This window comes from Cebus imitator, unplaced genomic scaffold (genome assembly GCF_001604975.1).
Source record: "Cebus imitator isolate Cc_AM_T3 unplaced genomic scaffold, Cebus_imitator-1.0 Scaffold54, whole genome shotgun sequence".
NCBI classification, from domain to species: domain Eukaryota; kingdom Metazoa; phylum Chordata; class Mammalia; order Primates; family Cebidae; genus Cebus; species Cebus imitator.
The window spans coordinates 4385600-4407351 of NW_016107369.1; the positions used below are offsets into that span (position 1 = coordinate 4385600).

At 40.0% G+C, this 21752-nt stretch overlaps 1 protein-coding gene across 2 annotated transcripts in view; it reads right to left on the reverse strand.

The window, feature by feature from the left end:
- The window catches only part of YLPM1 (YLP motif containing 1), a 71667-nt gene that overhangs the window by 20769 nt on the left and 29146 nt on the right, over nucleotides 1–21752 (reverse strand). For both annotated transcript variants that reach the window (XM_017528650.2, XM_017528651.2), the window contains exons 5-11: nucleotides 16820–18940; nucleotides 13561–13681; nucleotides 5980–6400; nucleotides 5775–5867; nucleotides 5384–5579; nucleotides 4065–4183; nucleotides 3013–3167 (exon numbers count right to left, since the gene is read on the reverse strand). In XM_017528650.2, the coding sequence (XP_017384139.1) occupies nucleotides 3013–3167; nucleotides 4065–4183; nucleotides 5384–5579; nucleotides 5775–5867; nucleotides 5980–6400; nucleotides 13561–13681; nucleotides 16820–18940 (3226 nt within the window). The remainder of the gene's footprint in view (nucleotides 1–3012; nucleotides 3168–4064; nucleotides 4184–5383; nucleotides 5580–5774; nucleotides 5868–5979; nucleotides 6401–13560; nucleotides 13682–16819; nucleotides 18941–21752) is intronic.

Genomic DNA, 21752 nt, shown 5'->3' on the forward strand with positions numbered 1-21752 from the left:
AATGAGATAATAGCTAACAATGACCTACCACTTTCCAGGATAGACTATATAATAGACATTGGAACAAACCTTAATAAATTTGAAAGGATAGAAATAATACAAAGTATGTTATCTGACTACAGTGGAATGAAATTGAAAATTAATAGTAAGAAAAATTAAACTCACAAATAAGTGAAAATTAAACAATATACTCCTAAATAACCAACGAATCAAAGAAGAAATAAAGAAGAACCAGAAATCAAGAGGAACCAGGAAATACTCTGAGATGAATGAAAACAACACAACACACCAAAGCTTACAGGATACAACTAAAGCAGTGCTTAAAAGGAAATTGATAGCTATAAATGTCTATAGTAGTAAAGAAGATAGGTCTCAAATCAATAACTTAACTTTCCACTTTAAGACACTGGAAAAAGAGCAAACTAAATAAACAGAGGAAGGAAACAATGAAGATTAAAGAAGAAGTTAATAAAATAGAAAAGAGAAAAACAAAAGAGTATAAATAAATAAAACCCAACAGTGGCAGTGGTTCTTTAAAAAAGATCAACAAATTATTATTATTATTATTATTATTTTGTGATGGAGTCTCACTCTGTTGCCCAGGCTGGAATGCAGTGGTGCAATCTTGGCTTATCACAACCACTGTCTCCGGGGTTTGAGCAATTCTCATGCCTTAGCCTCCCAAGCAGCTGGGATTACGGGCACCCGCCACCACATCTGGCTAAATTTTGTATTTTTAGTAGAGACGGGGTTTCATCATGTGGCCAGGCTGGTCTTGAACTCCTGGCTTCAAGTGATCCACCCACCTCAGCCTCCCAAAGTGCTGGGATGACAGTGTGAGCCACCACGCCCAGCTAAGATCAACAAAATTGATGAACTCTTACCTAGACTGAACAGGAAAAAAAGAAGATTCAAATTATTAGAATCAGAAATGAAAGCGGGGCTCAGTGGCATGTGCCTATAATCCCAGCTCCTTAGGAGGCTGAGGCAAGAGGGTCACTTGATCCCAGGAGTGCAACCCCAGCCTGGGCAACAGTGAGATTCTGCCTCAAGTAAAAATGAAATCAAAGAGGGGCCATTACTACCAACCTTATAGAAATAAAAAAGGATACAAAGGAATACTATGAACAATAATTTAGGTCAAACAGACACATTCCTGGAAAGACACAGACTACTAAAACTTAAGAAGAAATAAACAATCTGAATAGACCTATAATAAGTAAAGAACCTAAGACAGTAATTTTAAAAACACACACAAAGAAAAGCCCAAGCCTGGACGACTTCACTGAATTCACCAAATATTTAAATACCAACTCTTCACAAAGTCTTCAAAAAAACAGAATAGGAAGGAATAATTTCTTTCTTTTTTTTTTTTTATTTTTCTAGAGACAAGGTCTCGCTACACTGTCCAGGCTGGAGTGCAGTGGCTATTCACAGGCACAATCCTGCTACTGATCAGCACAAGAGTTTTGACCTGCTCCCTTTCCCTGCTCCTTAGGCAACCTGGTGGTCCCCCGCTCCCAGGAGGTCACCATACTGATGCTGAACTTAGTGCAGACACCCGATTGGCATAGTGCACTACAGCCCAGAACTCCTGGACTCAAGTGATCCTCCCACCTCAGCCTCCTGAGTAGCTGGGACTACAGGCACATGCCACCATGCCTGACAAGAAGGAATAATTTCTAACTTACTTTATGAAGCCAGTATTACACCAAACCAAATACAGCACAAGAAAACAACACTATTTTCTATGAATATGGATGCAAAAATCCTCCAAAATATTAGCAAGCTGAATCCAGCAACATATAAAAATCATTACACACCATGACCAAGTGGAATTTATCCTAGGAATGCAAGTTAACATATGAAATCAACTAATGCAACACATCATATCAACAGACTAAAAACCAAAATCACATGATCACCCTAATTGCCACAGAAAAAGCATTCAACAAATCCAACATCCTCCCATGATAAAAACATTCAACAAACTAGGAATAGAACTTTCTTAACCTAATAAAGTGCATCTACAAAAAATTCACAGCTAACATCATTCTTAATGGTGAAAGATTGTATGTTTTCTCTCTAAGATCAGAAACAAGACAAGAATGTCCACTCTTGCCACATCTATTCAACACTGCACTGGGGGTTCTAGCCAGGGCAATTAGGCAAGAAATAAAAGGCATCCAATTCAGAAAGAAAGAAGTAAAACTTTATTTGCAGATGACATAATCTTATACAAAGAAAACCTTAAGAATCCACTAAAAATCTACTAAAACTAATAAATGAATTCAGTGGTATTACATAAGATGAATAAACAAAATTAAACCATATTTCCATAGTTTGCAATGAATAATCCAAAAATAAAATTAAGCCAACTATATCAATAATAACTTTACTACCAGGTACTACGTTCACTATTTGGGTGACAGTCTCATTAGAAGCCCAAACTCCAGCATTACATAAAATACCTGTGTAGTTAACCTGCACATGTATCCTGAATCCATAATCTAAAAAAATTTCCAGTATCAGTTAATTCAAATGGAGTCAATCTAATTATTCTGCAATATAAGACAAATTTAAAAGAATTAAATTTGAGTAAGATTCCACATCCAACTGGCTTGGTATAACAGCTGCCCTCTTTTGGACCTCTGCACACATTTGGAGGTCACTAGGAAATTAAGCCTAAGTTAATCAAGTCTCCTAATTTTCCCTTTCTATTCCACATACCACCATAAAACCAAATCCACTTTCCTCTCTTCAACGTGCAATTAATTGAGGCCTCATGAATGTTTTAAAATTCAACATTTTTTTGCCAAGCAGTTTAGTGCTAAATTCTTAAAGATTCTATAGCGTAGGCCATTTATGAGATTTTATGGTGATTTAGGTACGGCAAAATGCCTTGAATCTGATATTATTACTATGTTGCCGAAATGTAAAGAAATTCTGTTCAGGATATTAAAAAGATCTCTTCTGGTTTGCGTGGAAATGAATCAGCTTCACAGGACTCACTCTCTCAGGTCTGCTCTCCCGGCCTGGTGGTTTCAAAATATCATCCACATTCTTTGATTCCGGCTTCTTCTCGACCCGTGGAGCTGGAGGCGGCTGGTGGCTCAGTGAAGGAGCTGGCAGGGGCATTCGCTCTTCGGGATAAGTCCTTCGTTCTCCTAGGATTCCAGCAGTTGAACAAAATTACTATTTGTAAAGTAATTATTTTGAAATTCAACTCTCCCCACACATCCTAAGGTAATATAATTCAAACCAAGTCTAATGATTTTGGGGCCACTTTTTAATTAGAGAAAATTTAAGGCAATGTAAAATCTATTGAAGTCAAGAAAATGAGATGATTTAAGTATGATTTCAGGCAAATAGACTGTTCTGCCAAACACTGAATTTATCCTTGTTTGTACGAAATGTAAAAAGTTAAGCAACAAAACATGAAAGAATAATAAATGTTTTGCTGGACAGTCCTCAGTTCTGTAACTTCTGCTTACCATTTTAAGAATAAAAGTTATACCATCTTAGGAGAGTGTATTCCGACAAATAGGTATGAGTTTCTAGTTTAAGTGTAAATTATAACAGTGAAAAACTAAAAGCAATGCCTAAATTACCTAATAATAAGGGTCTTGGTCTTATATTTTATCCACTCAATAGAATGTCAAAGAGCCATTAAAATTTCATAATTTTACATATGAAAAATGTGTATGGTACAATATTAATCAGAACAATCATGATAAAGAAATTGTTATTACTACTTCATATTTATACTTTGATTACAACTTCATAAATACGTCTGTAAAAAGGGAATGAGAGGAAATCTACAAAATCATAATAGCTATAGTATGGTGGGCAGTGAGACTATCAGTAATTTTGTTTCTACTTTGTTTCAAAAGTAAACGTTTTATTTCATTAATTACATTGCTATTTTTTATGATAATGCCGCCAGCTCTAAGAAATCTGTGAATACATTTTACTCTAAAAGTTTAAATCCATAGCTACAATAGAAAGCATCTCCCATACTTTACATTCTTAATATCCTTGCAGTTAATAAGGCATCACTCTACCTCCAAACATGGATGGCCCTTCATAGACTGGTCGGTCAGACTTCCGGTCATAGGATGGCCTATCAAAACCCCCTCTTCTGGATGAGGAATGGTCTTTTTTGTCTCGATATGACTGAGCTCTAGAAGGTATAATAGGAAGTGCTTCAGCAAATGAAAAGTATTCAGAGGTCTCCGCTTTATAACGCAACAGCATTCTCTGCCCAATTTTCTCTATAGGCAGGTACTCCACACCATATTTACTTTTTTTTTTTTTAGATGGGGGTCTCACTTTGTCAACCAGGCTGGAGTGCAGTGGCCTGATCTTGGCTCACCGCAGCCTTGATCTCCAGAGTTCAAGTGATCCTCCCATCTTAGCCTCCTAAGTAGTTGGGACTACCGGCATACACAACTTTGCCTGGCCAACTTTTGTTATTTTTTTGTAGAGCCGGGGTTTCGCCGTGTGAGTCACGCTTGTCTCAAACTCCTGAGCTCAGGATATCCGCCTGCCTTGACCTCCCAAAGTGCTAGGATTACAGGCATGAGCCACTGCACCAGGCCAATTATTTACATTTTGACTTTGCTTTTTCATTTAGATCTACTTTATATACGTATCTAAAAAGTTCATGTGAAAGCTGAGCATGGTGGCTCACTCCTGTAATCCCAGCACTTTGGAAGGCCGAGGCAGGTGGATCACTTGAGCTCAGGAGTTTGAGACCAGTCTGGGCAACATGATAAAATTACATCTTCACCAAAAATACAAAAAAAAAAAAAAAAAAAAAATTGGCCAGGCATGGTGGCACATGCCTATGGCCCCAGCTACTCAGGAGACTGAGGTGGGTGGATCACTTAAGCCCAAGAGGTGGAGGCTGCAGTGAGCTGAGACTGTGCCACTGCATTCCAGCCTGGATGACAGACTGAGACCACATCTCAATAAAATACAGTAATTAATAAATAAATATTTAAAAGTTCGTGGGCTTTCTCCCTTCCCCTTCTCCTTGCCTGGCTGCCAGAATACCCTTAGGTATAATCATAATAAATAAAAAGTTAATGGATTGCAAAAATAAACTGCTTGCCTACTGAGTAATGACTGCACCTTTATTGATAATACCACTTCTATTCCTTTCTGGCTATCTCCATCGCCCATTCAATGCTCCGGAATTCAAGCTACCAAATCAAAGACCTACTTTCCTAAAAACTGAAGCAGAATTATTCTTCCCCCTCCAAATTACAAATATACATGCATGACAAGAATATGTTACTTACTAAATTTCTCTTAAACTTTTACTGAATTCAAGTATATAATAATTTGTACACCTAGCAAAGACTGTTTTATAGCATACCTATCGTCTCGGGGTCGGCGTTCTCTGTCAAATCGATCCCGGTCATAGTCAATAACACCACGATCCCGGTCTCGATCTCTATGTGTCTCACGATCTCTTTTAAAATCTCGATGATCTGCTATGACATTACTTTGGCGATCAAAATAAGGCTCACGGTCTCTTTCTCTATCATAACGATCACGTTGGCCTGCATGCTCTACAAAAACAATTAGTACAAAATAACTATATCCCTTTTATAGAAATAAAAGCAGAAAAGTATAAATCTAACCTCGGAGCTGGTATAAATTTCTGCCCTAAATTCAACTTAAGAATCTTTCAGCTGACTAAAAGGAAAATCATGATAATTAGGCCCTGAAATGTTTAAAAATACTGACCTCTCTGGGAATCCTACCTGTCTCAAAAGTTGATCTTTCAGGTAGTGGATCTGGGCGTAGAGTTATTCTTTCTCCATAAGGTATCTGTTCAACTTTATTAGTGGATATATCTGGTAAACAAAATCAGAGAAAAAGCACTCTAAGAGTGAAGCTTGAGAAAGCTAAAGCTGAAGCTAACAATTCCTGTAGGATCCCAAGTACAAGTTCACCATCATTACTCACCTCGGCCATGGCCATAATCAACAGTCTGTTGCACTGGTGGTGGCTTAGACATTGGTGGCATACCCATAGGTACTGCACCAGGAGGGGGAATGGAAGAGTGAACAGGTGGGGGTGGTAATACTGGAGCAGATGGAATCGCTGCAGTTTCTGACTTAAATTCTGAGTTCAGTCCTTGTTCATCATTTGTATCCCAGAGCCCATAGAAAGAATCTTCATCCCATCGTTCCTGTTCTACAGCTGAAGTTTGCGGCTTTATCACTGGAGGAGGGGGAGGAGGTAGAGGTGGAGGAGGTGGAGGTGGTGGTATTGGGACAGGCGGCCTGGTTACAGGAACAGATGATCTTGCTGGTGGAACAGAAGGTCTTACAATTGAACCTGGTGGTTTACCCATAGGAGGGGGTGGTCTATAGGACCCTGGAGGCTAGAGAACAGAGTCAAGAGCTTAGCGGGCATGCGTACCACTATGTTTTTACAGATCAGTGGAAATTAAAATCTGGTTCTCAATTTATAAGAAAAAAGTTAACACCTTGGACTCACTCAAAATTTCGTGCTTTAAAACATACCATCAAAATGAGGACAAGCCACAGAAAGGGAGAAAATATACACAAATCTTATATTTGATAAAGAACTTGAATTCAGAATATACAAAACACTTAAACTTAATAAGGCATATCGTAAAAAAAAAATATGGCCAAAGCTGAGAATAGATATTTTTCCAAAGAAAACATATGAGAGCCCAATAAGCACATGAAAAGATACTCAACGCCATTAGTCATTAGGGAAATGCAAATTAACATCCCAATGAGATACCATTTTCATACCCACTGGAATGGCTATAATTAATAAGACAGACAAAAACAAATGATGGCAAGAATATAGAAAAGAAAAACTCTTTTAGACTGTTAGTAGGAATAAATGGTGCCACTACAGAAAATGGTTTGCTAAGCCAGGCGTGGTGGCATGTGCCTGCAGTCCCAGCTACTTGGGAGGCTGAGGCAGAAGAATCACTTGAACTCAGGAGGCAGAGGTTGTAGTGAGCCGAGGATGAGCCACTGCACTCCAGCCTGGGCGACAGAAACAGACTCTGTCTCAAAGGAAAAAAAAAAAAAAGAAAAGAAAATGGTTTGCCAATTTCTCTCAAAAAGTCAAATATACTTTTTTTTTTTTTGAGATGGAATCTTGCTCTTGTTGCCCAGGCTGGAGTGCAATGGTTCAATCCTGGCTCACTGCAACCTCTGCCTCCCGGGTTCAAGCACTGCTCTTGCCTCAGCCTCTGAGTAGCTGGGATTACAGGCATGCACCACCACTACCAGCTAATTTTTTATATTTTTAGTAGAGTCAGGGTTTCCCGTGGCCAAGCTGGTCTCGAACTCCTGACCTCAGGTGATCCACCCACCTCAGCCTCCCAAAGTGCTGGCATTACAGGCTTGAGCCAAAACTCCCAGCTAAACATAAATTTATCATATGGCTCGGCAATTTCACTTCTAGGTATCTATCCAAGAAAAGCAAAAACATGTCTATCCAAAAACTTGCACACAAATATTCATAGCCATACTATTCAACAACCCTCATGTCCATCAACTGGTGAATGGTTAAACAAAATGTGGTATATTCATATAAAAAGTTATAAATAGAAATTTTAAAAGCAGTAAAAAGAAATGAAGTACTGAGTCATGTTATAACATGGATAAACTTGAAAAGATTATGCTAAGTGAAAGAAAATAGACACAAAAGACTACATATTATATAATTCACTTATATAAAATGCCCAGAAAGGCAAATCTATATAGACAGAGTGGATCAGTGGTTGCCTGGGACTAGGGTAGGAATGAGGATTAACTAACTATAAACTGGTGCAGTGATCTTACAGGGGTGATGAAAATGTTTTAAAATCTCCATACTCTAAATTAGGGTGGTGGCCACTTAAGATTCAAATGTCCCCGACCAACACCAAATCTACTGAACTTCTGTAGGTGGGGTCCCACCAGTAATTTAAAATTTAAAAAAAAAAAAAAAATACCCTCCATAAATAATTCTGATTTTCACCCCTTGATTAAGAACTATCTTCCCACTCTCTCAGTGTGCAGGAAGGAGAAAACTGAATAAATAAGAACTATCTTCCTACCCTAGAAACCTATCTCCTCCATAAAAGCAGTAAATTTCCAGTGACAGAAATCCTAGAGAGCCTCCACACTTCTGTTCCTTTCAGTTACCTGGTTGACAATAATAGTCCAGGGAAAGCTGGGACCAACAGAAAACTTGAGTAATACAAAACAAAATAAACTAAATGAACATCTAGTAATCTCTCTGAGGAGTGCCACTGTTGGGTGCCCTGATTACATTTGTTTTCCCAAAGCATCACCAGGTGCCATCAGAAATGTCTATTAAGGAGATGGTAGCACTTCTTAGCAGATAGGTCCTATCTACCCAATACTGAAACCCAGCTGCCACGTAAATTTTATTTTTATTCTTTCTTTGGTGAAGACAGGGTCTTGCTATGTTGCCCAGGCTGGTCTTGAACTCCAGGCCTCAAGCAATCTTCTCACCTCAGCCTCCCAAAGTGCTGGGATTACAGGTGTGAGCCACTATGCCTAGTTTCTATTTTAATCTTCATAAGCGTGAATTCAAACACTTATTTCCCATGTCTTAGTTCACTGCGTCTGGTTGGTTTGGTTTCTTCTTTTGTTTTTTTGTTTTGGTTTGGTTTTTTACTTCTCTGTTATTCTAGGATTTTTTTTCTTTATTTACAGCTATTTTAGACCCTGGAGAGCCCACAATATGCATTTTTTATATATTTGCCCATACATAGGCAGTACTTTAAAAATAAACTTTGTGAAAAATAAAATGGAGTTGACTAATATGGAAGGAACATAATTTGACTGGAGGTCACTACTGGCTATAGTTAAAGACAAATGGCTATTACCCAAAGATAAAGTTTTAATTAAAGTATGGTATGGTAAACTTTGTTAAGAAAATGCCAGTATAGGATGAGGCTATTCTGTCTGTCTAGACATATCCATTAAGACAAGTTTTAAATATCTTAAGATCTCTTAAAAATACACTTATAAATAAAACAAAAAGTGATTTCTTCATTCTATACAGTGAGAGCAAGATAAATTTTTTTAAAAAATTGTTTATATGCGAAAGGGTCAATATCTATATTTAGGATAATATGAGTTGTTTTTAAAAAAACAAAAAACCTCAAACAGATAAATGGGTGAAGGACACAAACAGAATTTCTGTAAGAAGAAAGTATAGTTAACAAATATGAGAAAATATTCATGTCACTAGTAATAAAAAATGCTGTATTAAAATTACTAAATATACCAAAAATATTAAGTAACTAATGCTTACAAGGCTATATACAGATGTAACACAACTATTTTCTTTCTTTTTATTTATTTATTTTTGAGACAGAGTCTCGCTTTGCTACCCAGGCTGAAGTGAAGTAGCATGATCTGCAACCTCTGCCTCTCAGGATCAAACAATTCTCCTGCTTCAGACTCCCTAGCAGCTGGGATTACAGACGCGCACCACCATGCCCAGCTAATTTTTGTATTTCTAGTAGAGATGGGGTTTCACCATGTTGGCCAGGCTGCTCTCAAACTCCTGACATCTCAGGTGATCCACCTGAGATGAAGTCTTGATCTGTCACCCAGACTGGAGTGCGGTGGCACAATCTTGGCTCACTGCAAATTCCACCTCCCAAGTTCAAGCATCTCCTGCCTCAGTCTCTGGAGTAACTAGGATTATAGGCGCGTGCCACCAAGCCCAGCTAATGTTTGCATTTTTATAGACACCTGGTTTCACGACGTTAGCTAGACTGGTCTCGAACTGCTGACCTCATGTGATTTGCCTGCCTCCGCCTCCCAAAGTGCTGGGATTGCAAGCGTGAGCAATAGTTGTATAATAGTTGCATAATAGTTATACAACTATTATAGAGAGCTGTTTGGCTATGTCACAGGAATCATTTTTTAAAAGTATGCTTATTCTGGGCCAGGTGTGGTGGCTCACGCCTGCAACCTTAGCACTTTGGGAGGCTGAGGCAGGGTGGATCAAACTCCTGAGGTCAGGAGTTCAAGACCAGCCTGGCCAACACGGTGAAACCCTGTCTCTACTACAAATACAAAAAAATTAGCCAAGTGTGGTGGTGGGCACCTATAATCGCAGCTACCTGGCAGGCTGAGGCAGGAGAATTGCTTGAATTGGGGAAGTGGAGATTGCAACGAGCTGAGATTGCACCACTGCACTCCAGCCTGGGCGAGAGACTATACTTTGCCTCAAAAAAATTTTTTAAGGTATGCTTATTCTTTGAAGTAGTCCACTTTGGGACTTTAAAATCACTGCTGGCTGGGTGCAGGCACTCTCAACGCTTTAGGAGGCCAAGGCACAAGGATCACTTAAGCCTAGGAGCTCGAGACTAGCCTGGGCAACAATTCGAGATCCCGCCCCTACCAACAAAATTTTTTTAGTTAGCCAGGCGTGGTGGTGTGCGCCTGTAGTCCCAGTTACTGAGGAGGCTGAGGAGGGAGAATCACTTGAGCCCAGGAGTTTGAGGCTACAGTGAGCTATGATTGCACCACTGTATTCTAGCCACCAAGGCAACAGAGCAAAACAAAAAAGACAAAACAAACACAACAACATAAAACTTTAAAAAAAACCAATTGACTCATAAAAAGTTATCAGCCGAATGCAGTAGCTCAAACCTGTAATCCCAGCATTTTGGGAATCTGAGCCAGGTGGATCACCTGAAGTCAGGAGCTCAAGACCAGCCTGTCCAATGTGGTAAAACCTCGTCTCTACTAAAAAGACAAAAAATTTAGCCAGGCGTGGTGGGTGGCAGACATCTGTAATCCCAGCCACTCAGGAGGCTGAAGTAGGAGAATGGCTTGAACCTGGGAGGTAGAGGTTTCAGTGGCCAGAAATTGTGCCACTGTACTCCAGCCTGGGCAACAGAGTGAGACTCCATCTCAAAAAAAAAAAAAAAAAAAAAAAGAGTTATCTAAAATAAGACATTCATTAGAGTAATATTAAGAATCACAGTGAAAGATTATAAATCAATTTCAACAGAAATGGAATTAATTAAAAATTATCATGAATCAAAAAATAATACAGCATATAACAATATGGAAAGATGATTATGAATTGTTAAGCAAACAAAGCAGAAATGTGAATCCATGATCAGGAGCTTCTATTATTTACTAAGACAAGCAAAGATAAAAGATAATTCTTGGATAGGCGCAGTGACTTATGCCTGTAATCCCAGCACTTTGGGAGGCCCAGGTGGGTGGATCACGAGGTCAGGATTTCAAGACCAGCCTGGCCAAGATGGTGAAATCCCATCTCTACTAAAAATACAAAAATTAGCCAGGTGTGGTGGTGGGCACCTGCAATCCCAGCTACTCAGGAGGCTGATGCAGGGAACTGCTCGAATCTGGGAAGTGGAGGCTGCAGTGAGCCGAGTTGGTGCCACTGTACTTCAGCCTGGGCGAGAGAGAGACTCCATCTCAAAAAACTCCACCTTTTTTTTGAGACGGAGTTTCACTCTTGTTTCCCAGGCTGGAGTGCAATGGCGCAATCTTGGCTCAACGCAATCTCTGCCTTCCAGATTCAAGCGATTCTCCTGCCTCATCCTCCCTAGTAGCTGGGATTACAGGCATGTGCCACCACGATCGGCTAATATTGTATGTTTAGTAGAGATGGGGTTTCTCCATGTTGGTCAAGCTGGTCTCCAACTCCTGACCTCAAGTGATCCGCCTGCCTCAGCCTTCCACAGTGCTAGGATAACAGGCGTGAGCCACCGTGTCTGGCCTATCATTCTTATATTAGGGACTCAATTTAGAAGGAAAGACAGACAAGAAAACAGACGATCAAAATGCAACATGATAAAGATGACAACAGAGACCAGTACAAGTACCATACCAGTACAGAGTATGTATGGGGGTAACTGCCTTACATAGGTGGATGAGAAGATAGCAGAGCCGCGTTCTAAAAGATAAGCATCAGCCAATTGCAGGAGGGGATGGGATGGCAAAGAAAAGAAACTCTTGGCTTAGAGAATAACATGCATATACAAAGGAATGAAGAAGTAAAAGAATCTAGCACATTCACAGAATTGTTAAGTAGCTCCATGAGGAGGGAAAATGAAGCATCAGAGAGTGGAGTAGCAAGCAATGGTCAGCAGAGGTCAGGCCAGTTCAGGAAGAACTTGAAAGGCCATGAAAGAGATTCTAGATTTCATCCTGAAGGCATGGGAGAACACTGAAGTGTTTTAAAGCCACGTAGCCACATGGTGAGGTTAATTTTAAAATGTCCATTGACCACAAATCGCATCAATGCTGCCTGAAGTGGAGTGTAGGGGTAGTCCCAACTACAAAAAGGCATGAGAACTTTTAAGGGTGATGAGAATGTATCTTTTGGTATACATCTGTCAAAACTTGAAATATAGGCTTAAAATGGGTGCAATTATACTTCAGAATTTTATTCAAAAGAGATAAAATCAATCAGTAGTATGACTGGTTATGGCAGGGTATGGCAGGGGCAAGACGAATTTTCAGATTTCAAGTTAGGGTGATAGGTGATGGTGAGGAGAACGAACATTTAATGGGGTATGATAATGAGCCCCAATTTGAACATGCTGCATTTGACAGGAGTCACACCCACAGACAGAAACTCTGCGGCAGGCAAATGCATACAAAGGTCAGGAGATCTGATCTGGAGAGTCAACAACACCATGGTGGGTCACTGATGTTAACAATTATGTCTTAGTGTTTGACATTAGACCAGAATGGAAGGGAACGCTGAGAAATAAAGAAAGTTAATTTGAGGAAATGGTTCAGTAGAGCTTTTTTCTTCATTATGCTGTCATAAAACCATTTGAATGATAACATTTAAAACATCTGAAAAGCCCATTATTGGCTTAAATGTAAAGTAACAAAACAAAAACAAAAGGAGTCCTGGCATGCTATTGGAAAAAACAGGAGAACTTACTCAAGTCTTTTACATAAACACCCCTTTTCATACTGCCTGAACAGTTCTGAAGTATGTACTAGGGTATGACATTTCCCCATCTGAAGGACTAGTAGCCTAAAAAGATAGGAAGCACCATGAGGCCCACGTCTAGCCCTGCCTAGATAGAAAACAGGGCTTTTTTTTTTTTTTTGGTAGAGACCTGGGTCTCACTGTCTCGTGCAGGCTGGCGTCAAACTTCTGGGCTCAAGCAATCCTCTTGTCTTAGCCTCCCAAAGTGCTGGAATGACAGGCATGAGCCACTGTGGCCAGTCAACAGGACTATTTTAACTTAAAAAATTATTAGAAAAATTCTACCATTTTGTGGACAGAAACTATGTAGTTCAGGAGTAGCTGGTGTACTTATCCAAATCCTGGGGAAAAGGGGCATCTCTGCCACACTTTTGAACTGCTTTTAAGATGTTCAAAGGTCAATCACTATAAACTTTACTTTACCAAAAATCTAAATTTTAGAGAGGAAATTTGTAGTTATTTAATTTTTAAAAAATTAAACAACATAAAAACATACGAAGTAGAAACCATTTCATTTTCTGAGCACACATTCTCCCATACCGGATACATTCCAGGTCTTGAAGATGTATTCTGCAGTCTTGATTCCTGAGGTGGTAGATGGTCAGCCATCTGTGGCTCAGACCCGAAGTCTTTCATCTTCTGAAGCTGTTCTTTCTGTTCCCTGCAAACAAATAAAATTGCCATGGTACATAAAGCATGTTTATGCCATTCCTAAGTGGCTACAGCTAGTATTGAATTAAAAAGAAGAGGCCTAAAAAACCTTGCCCTAAAATTCTCTGCAGTGGCCATACAATGGGCACCTCTGGGATTACTCTCTTTTGCTTTTATGTAGCTAACTCATCAGTCATCTAAGACATAAAAATAATTATATATTATTAAAGATATTCAAGGATAGATTCTACAACCTGTCTCAGTAGTTTTCTACTATCTCATCCAGCTGTTATGTTTTTCTTTAATCCAACCAAAAGCTCCCTCGCTATTTCTTTAAACTTTTTTTTTTTTTGTAGACAAAGTCTCACTCTGTTGCCCAGGCTGGAGTACAAGTGGTACAATGTCAGCTCACTACAAGCTCTGGTTCCTGGGTTCAAGTGATTCTTCTGCCTCAGCCTCCGGAGTAACTGGAACAACAGATGCAGGCTGCCGCACCTGGCTAATTTTTTATATTTCTTTAGTAGAGGCAGGGTTTCACCATATTGGCCAGGCTGGTCTTGAACTCCTGACCTAGTGATCTGCCCGCCTCAGCCTCCCAAAGTGCTGGGATTACAAGGCGTGAGTCACCGTGCCCAGGCTACTTTTTTCAACTCTTTACACCGGAGGTTGCAAAATGGTGGCTCATGCACCAAATATGGCCTAAGAAGGTTTTTAAAATGTGGCTTTCGGCTGGGTGCAGTGGCTCACGCCTGTAATCCCAAAACTTTGGGAGGCTGAGGCGGGTGGATCACAGGTCAAGAGATCAAGCCCATCCTGGCCAAGATGGTGAAACCCTGTATCTACCAAAGATACAAATATTAGCTGGGCATGGTGGCATGTGCCTGTGATCCCAGCTACTCAGGAGGCTGAGGCAGGAGAATCACTTGAACTCGGGAGGCAGGGATTGCAGTGAGCAGAGATCATGCCACTGCATTCCAGCCTGGCAAACAGAGCGAGACTCCAACTCAAAAAAAAATGTGGCTTTCACATCAGTTTTTAAAATTTGAATTAGTTATTTACAAAGCAAAATATCTCACATATAAATTCAAACCTTAAAGAGATTTGGTAACACCAGGTCTACATTCCCACATGCCAACAATCAGCCGAGTGCAGCAAGGCTGTCCATGTTAGATGAAACAACCTGTCACAATCTTCACCATACTCTACAAAGTTCCACTTGGCCCACTTTCACTCATTTTTGTTATCTGATTCTTGGGGACATTTTAATTTATGGCCCCTGCTGTAGATGGTGAAAACAATTGTCAGTCTATATCTTTAAAAACAACACTTCATCTGCCTGAAGATAATTATGTTGTCCTTTGGTTTTTCTTTAAATTTCTGATTAAATTCCTTTCACTTTTCTTCACAATGTCCACCTTAAACATGGGTAAAATCCACTACAACGTCTTAAGACCTCTTACAATTTTCTCCTTATAGTAAAGTAAGTGACCCAAATGAACCCAAAAGGTCAAGTATGTAAGACTACTTTCTGCTCAGGTAAATCATATCCCTTATGATACTCCTTATGACTTTACACTGACATAACATAATCTACTTGTATTCAACTATGACCACATTATCTCTCACTCCATATATATTATTTAATTATGTTCATGTTGCCCAGAAAGCTTTAAAAAAGGATGAAGCAGCAGCAGCACCTTTTACCCAGCATTGCCATGCAAAGCAATAATGAATTAAAAAGAAATTTCGAAAGGAAAAAGAAAGAAAACTTGGCAGCTTAACAACACCAACCAGCTTGGTATTCTCCATTAACAACACAGATTTTAGAGTTGGACAGATTGAGTTTAAATGCTGGGTTTGACACTTGCTAGCCAAGAGAACTTAACCTCTCTGAGCCTTAGTGCCACTTGTGAAGTGGGGATAATACTACCTTATCTTTGCAGGCCTTTGAGATAGAAGAATTTGAGATAGACAGACTGGCATAACATACACTCAATTATTAGCAAGTGCCCAGTTACATGGTAGGTGTTAAATTAAAGGTGTCTACAACTTAGAAGTGAATAGTGTAGTAGCTATATACTCTATAGCATGCTTTCTACATTTTCCTCATGAATAACCTGGAAAAAATAAACCTCTTAGCTATAGACCACAGAAACCTGCCATATCTGGTCTTTTGCATTACTGGTTCTTCACCATATTTTTCTTTCCTAGTTCTAAAGTTATAATTTATTGTTAAGATCTACAAATATAAACCAGAATTTAAAAATGGAAGAAATATATTAGAATCTATTAAAACCTAATCATTAGTTGATTTTTTTCTAAAAAAAAAATTTGCTTTAAAAAAGCTTGCAACCTGCCACTGACTTCTAAATTCCTATCCCAAGATATAGCTGGTTTAAAGATTAAATGAGTTATAATACACAACACACTTAGTACAGTTCCTGGCCCAGAGTAAGCATGCAATAAATGTTAGCTTTTGTTATTACTGTTATTGTAACGGGAAAATTATGTAGATACCTATACATAGTTGATTGTAAGTCAAAATATCCTATTTTCCATTTCACAAAGAAAGTATTTGGTTACATAGAAACAAGTACCATCCTCAAGGAGAAATACCTGCTTTTAGTTATAATGAAAGACAAAACACCCCAAAAAGAAAGTATCAGTAGTTAGACAAATCTGAGGATGCTCCAAAGCAAACCATTCTTAGCTTCAACAAAGAAAAATACAAAAAATACAGCACTTTCCAAAATTATATCAATGATTAGTGAATATAAAGTTTATCAGATCTAATACCAACGAACAAACTGCTAGCTGGAAAAAATGAAGGTTACATATGAACCCTGTGAAATCCAGAGCTCTGAAAAGTTGAAGTTCGACACCTACAACATGCACAGGCATGGCATGCCAGCAACACATCTACAAAGGCCAAGACGGCAATTAATTTTCACATTTTAGGGCATAAGTTTACAATTAACACAGTTCTTAAATACTCATCCTAACCCTAAAAACAGCACTGAATGACCAGAAATATAAATTAAAATTATGTGTTAAGAACTTGAAGTAAAATGATTACATTCAAATATATCATATCAGCAGTCTGAATGTGGTTTTTACTAAAAGAAATGATCTGAAGGAGTCAACTTACCGAAGCATTTTCAGTTCTTGTGCAGCTTTCAAAATGATTTCGTGCTGCCTCTGACTGAGAACCATTACCCCTCCAAGGCCTTGGTCAGAGTCTAAGCTTGCATCGGACCCCATCATTTCTGAGGAATGATGTGAGGAGGGCATATGTTCCGCCATGGGGGAATGTCTATCCACATCAGATGGGTACCATCTGTCTGACAACCGTTCTCTTTCCCAGTCCATTCTGTCAGGAACATAATCTCGCTTTTCCCGCCATGTATCTCCTCTTTCTGGATACTCTCGAATCCTCAACTCACCCCTATCACGGAAATCTCGATCATACCCATGGTCTCGATTTCTTTCTTCTCTCCATCTATCATCCCGATATCTATCCAAAGGTGGAAGAGGTGGGAGGGGCGGTAAAGGTGGAAGAGATGGAATATCCCGTTCACGAAACTGTGATTCTTGTTCATCCAGTGGTCTCCCATAATCTCTGTCCCACTCATTATCCAAATTTCTATCATACATATCCATGGGTCTTCCAATCCGATCCACATCCCTGTCCATGTCCCTGTCCATTTCCCTATTGTAGTCCTCATCCATATCCTGGTCTCTCTCCCAGTCATCCCACCAAGGGCCTCGCCTATCTCCATCATGAGACCGAGATGGTGGTGCTGAGAACCTGTCCTCTCTGTTATAGAGCTCTAGTGTATCATCTTGATAGTCATGTTCACATTCTCTCCAGTATCTCTCCCTATCCCAGTCATCAAGTCTTTCTCGTTCCATTGGAGCATTTCTACCATCTAATGGGAACTCTTCATGCCCTCTCTCTTCTCCATGGTTCCATGGAGCTCTAGGAGGCTCATCTCGGTGATATGGATACATTTTTTCCCCACCATCTCCTGGGTCTGGTCTGAATGGACCTCTATCACGACCAAAATCTGATCTTCCCAGTCCCCTTTCTCGACTACCAGGCCCTCGAGGTGGTCCCCTCTCCCTGCTCCCAGCTCTTCGGGGTGGTACTCTCTCCCTACTCCCAGCCCTTCGAAGAGGTCCTCTCTCCTGACTACCAGCCCTCCGAGGTGGTCCCCTTTCTCGGCTGCCAGCTCCACCCCTGTCCTGGCTGCCTTGCAGACCACCTGGCACTTTCTCCCGACTGCTTCCAGGTCTCACCAGCCCTCTGTCCCGGCTACCTTCTCCTCTATTCATCTTCTCTCTACTGTCTTCTCTCCTACCCATCATTTTATCCCGAAAGTCTTCTTGCTTGACCAATCCTGGGCCTCGACTGATTGCCTGACCACGACCTCTGTTTACTAGTCCTTTATCCCGTGTGTCTTCCATTCTGCTTTGCCCAGGACCTCTGTAAGATGAGCTGCTGCCTCTATTACCTTCTAATCTATTATCTCTATTATCTGGCCGAGGCAGGCCTTTATCTTGGTTGTTTTCTGAATGGGGTAGACCAATACCCATAGGTTTAAAATCATTATCTGCTGTTAATGATGATGATGTTGCTACTGCTGCTCCTCCCTCCATCCCCCCTGTTTTTGAAGGAAAAGTAGATTGAGCAGGTACAGGCTTATTTGCAAGGGGTACAGGCTGAGTAACAGCTTGGGCTTTGTCGATTTGAATCTCCATACTTTGAGCATTCTGGTCCCAATCAGAAGGCTCTATGGGCCCTTCCGAGACTTCGCTTTTAGGTGGCTCTTGTTGAGAGTCGCTTAGATTCTCATTTGACTGAGCCGCCTTGGCATCCTTTACATCTGCAGCAATGGAAAATGCAGCTGATTGCATTTTAAAATTCTTCTGCTGGTTACTACTGGTGTCTGCTAATGGTTCTTTGTTTCCTGAAAGAGGTTCTGCTTGTGACTTAGGTTGCTGCTGATGCTGCTGTCCAAAAGCTGGTTTGGGGCCTTTCCACTGTGGTCCACTCTGCCGAGGACTTAGGGATGTACTGGGGGTAATATAAAATTGAGATGCTGGCCCCCGGGGAATCATTCCCCATTTGCTTTTAGTGCCCTCTGCTGGGTGACCTTCATATCTGGGTCTTGGCCCATCGGGGCGATTTCCTTCAAAACGAGGCCCTTTGGGTCTCGGTCCTTCACACCTTGACCCTAAATCCTCAAATCTTCGAGGACCATCAAATCTACAAGTAAAACAAAAGATATTACTCAAGACAGTAAAGCAGAAAAAAAAAATTCTCCATGTAAGAATATTTAAGGCACTCTTGCCTTAGAATTTGTTTACAACAATGACTCTTCTCAGTCATTAAATAAATCCTGAGTCACCAATATCTTAGAACCAGTATGTTAAGGTAGCAGTGCTCAGAAGGTCTTAGGACAAGCTTTGGAAATCATGTCAGTATTATCTAATTCACTTCAACACATCTCCTGCAGCAAGTCATTATTATACTGAATTGTTAAAAAGCAAGTAAGCCGGGCGCAGTGGCTCACACCTGTAATCCCAGCACTTTGGGAGGCAAAGACAGGTGGATCACTTGAGGTCAGGAGTGCAAGACCAGCCTGGCCAACATGGTGAAATCCTGTCTTTACTAAAAAAAAAAATACAAAAATTAGCCAGCGATGGTGGCAGGTGACTGTAATCCCAGCTACTTGAGAGGCTGAGGCAGGAGAATCACTTGAACCCAAGAAGTAGAGGTTGCAGTGAGCTGAGATCACGCTGTTGCACTCCAGCCTGGGTGATAAGAGTGAGNAGACTAGTGATAGCCGAGGCTAAAAGGATTGCTTTAAATAAACCAAACCTCTTGGATTAGCATTGCTTGGGCTTAGAGTCCCCTGGGAAAGGCCTGTCTCCCGTGATTTCCAGTACACTCCACTTCCAATGAGCTGGAAATACCACAAGAAAACTGCTGTTCTCACGGTATTTTTGCCTTTTCCATTTCTGGTTTTAGCTAACAAAAAAAAAAAAAAAAAGAAAAGAAAAAAAAAAAAAAAAAAAAAAAAAAGAAAGAAAGTAAAAACAGCAGCCCTACCTTAAGAGTAGGCTCTGACATTTTAAAAAGTCTGTACCGTTATTTTTGCTATGAACCCACCTGCTCATCCAGTAAAGAGATAGTATACATTCCCTATCTGTCAGGCATTACATTACAACCAAGAGATACAAGAATAAAATGTAATCTGTGCCCTCAGAGAGTTTACAACCAAATACAAGGGCACCTCTATCTAAGGAAACAAGATGAGGGAAGACAGAGAAATGGCTTTCCTCAGCAGAGCATGTTTAGATGTGCAAATAGTTTAGCATGGCTAATGCAAAGGAGAAACAGTCAAGAGAGCTGATTAAAAGGGAAGTGTGGAAAAGCAGCACACCAAAAAGTAACGTGAAGAAGTAAGCAAGGATCACTCTCCAGAAGACTGTGTATGCCTTATGTGGCAGGGGCTACTACTGGTGGTCTTCTAATACCCATTTCCCCCCTTATCTACAATAACAGGCCTCCCTATTTTTTAGCTAGACACAAGTCTCCCCAGACAAGAGACACTCTTTATCTCTTGCAGCTAGAACTGGCAGTCAAGTTCTTGCCAAGGAGCTGAGAGTAAAAATGATTTGCACATCCTCTGGATTGCCCCCTTAAAGGAAAGGGCACATCCTCCTCTTCACCATTTCCTTTTTCATGCTGGTTCTCACATGGTGGTAAAATATCCTGGACCATGTAAATCAGAAGGAACTGGATTCCTGAGCCATATCTAAGTCCTAAGAGAGAATAAACTTCTAACTTGTTAAAGCCATTTGACTTGCATCTCGATTACAACAGATAAATTAATTCAGATGGTTAAGGAGTTTAGCATTGCCTTGTAAGCATTTAGAGCCACTAAATGTAGTCTGATTTTTTAAAGATTGCTTTAGCAGAAAAACAGTAGACAGAGACAAAAAGTTTAAAGATTATTTCTACAAGTTGGATAAGTGAAGGTGATGCCTAGTCTAAGGCAGTGACTGATACGAGAATGCAGAGGAGGGGAGAGAAGTGAGAGCTGTAAAATAAGGTAGAACTGAGAGGATTTTGTAACAGGTAAAAAAAAATGATAGAGGTAAGGGAAAAATTTAAGATAATTCCAAGGTTTCTGGCTTAGGTGACTGAGTAGTACACAGTGATGCCTTTAATGCCTTTAATGAGTGCTAAGAGAGTTTTTCTTTGGGAAATCAACAAAGACTAATAAATTCAGTGTTAGCAAAGTATTTATTTCCTATCCCTGTGACTTTAGGCTTTGTCATTCCAGAAGTCTAGTTTCAAAGGGACGAATACTTCCACTAGGAGACACAACAAATGATTCCACTAACCTGAAGTTGAGACTCCAACTTTACTCTGAAGTTCCGAATCAAGAGGCAATGAAGATGGTTACTGTATTCACTGGGGATGACTGATCCTAACTTTCAAGGGGAATGTGGGTTACTACTGCACAATACAGGAGAAGTGGAGTATGCCCAAAATGTAAGAGATCCTCTGTGACATCACTTAGCATTTCCCATGTCCTGAGATTAAGTCCATGGAAAATTGCAAGGGGTTTTGTAGAACTGCAAATAGCAGAGCTAATTCAGAAAGAACCACTAATAGCCCACACCTTCAAGAATGAAAGCCTGAGTCACCTCACCAAGCAAGGAACCAGGACCAGCTGAGATACTTACTTAGAGCAATGGGAATACGGAATGAGTGGTGGAAGAACATATATACCAGCTACAACCACATAACCACTGCAGAAATATGGACTACAATAGTTACAAGTATTTCTTCCTTAATTTGATATATATGTGTTTAAATATACATATGTGTGTGTGCGTGTATTAACCAGATATTTTTGGGTTCGTTTTCTTCCTTGTTACCTAACACAGTATGTGTTAATCACAGTTCACTTTATATTTCAGTATTTAAGTTACAGAACATGAAAGAAGGAGTGTGAATCAGGTAGGAAAAGAATGAACTAATATCATCTTAAAGACAAAAAAAA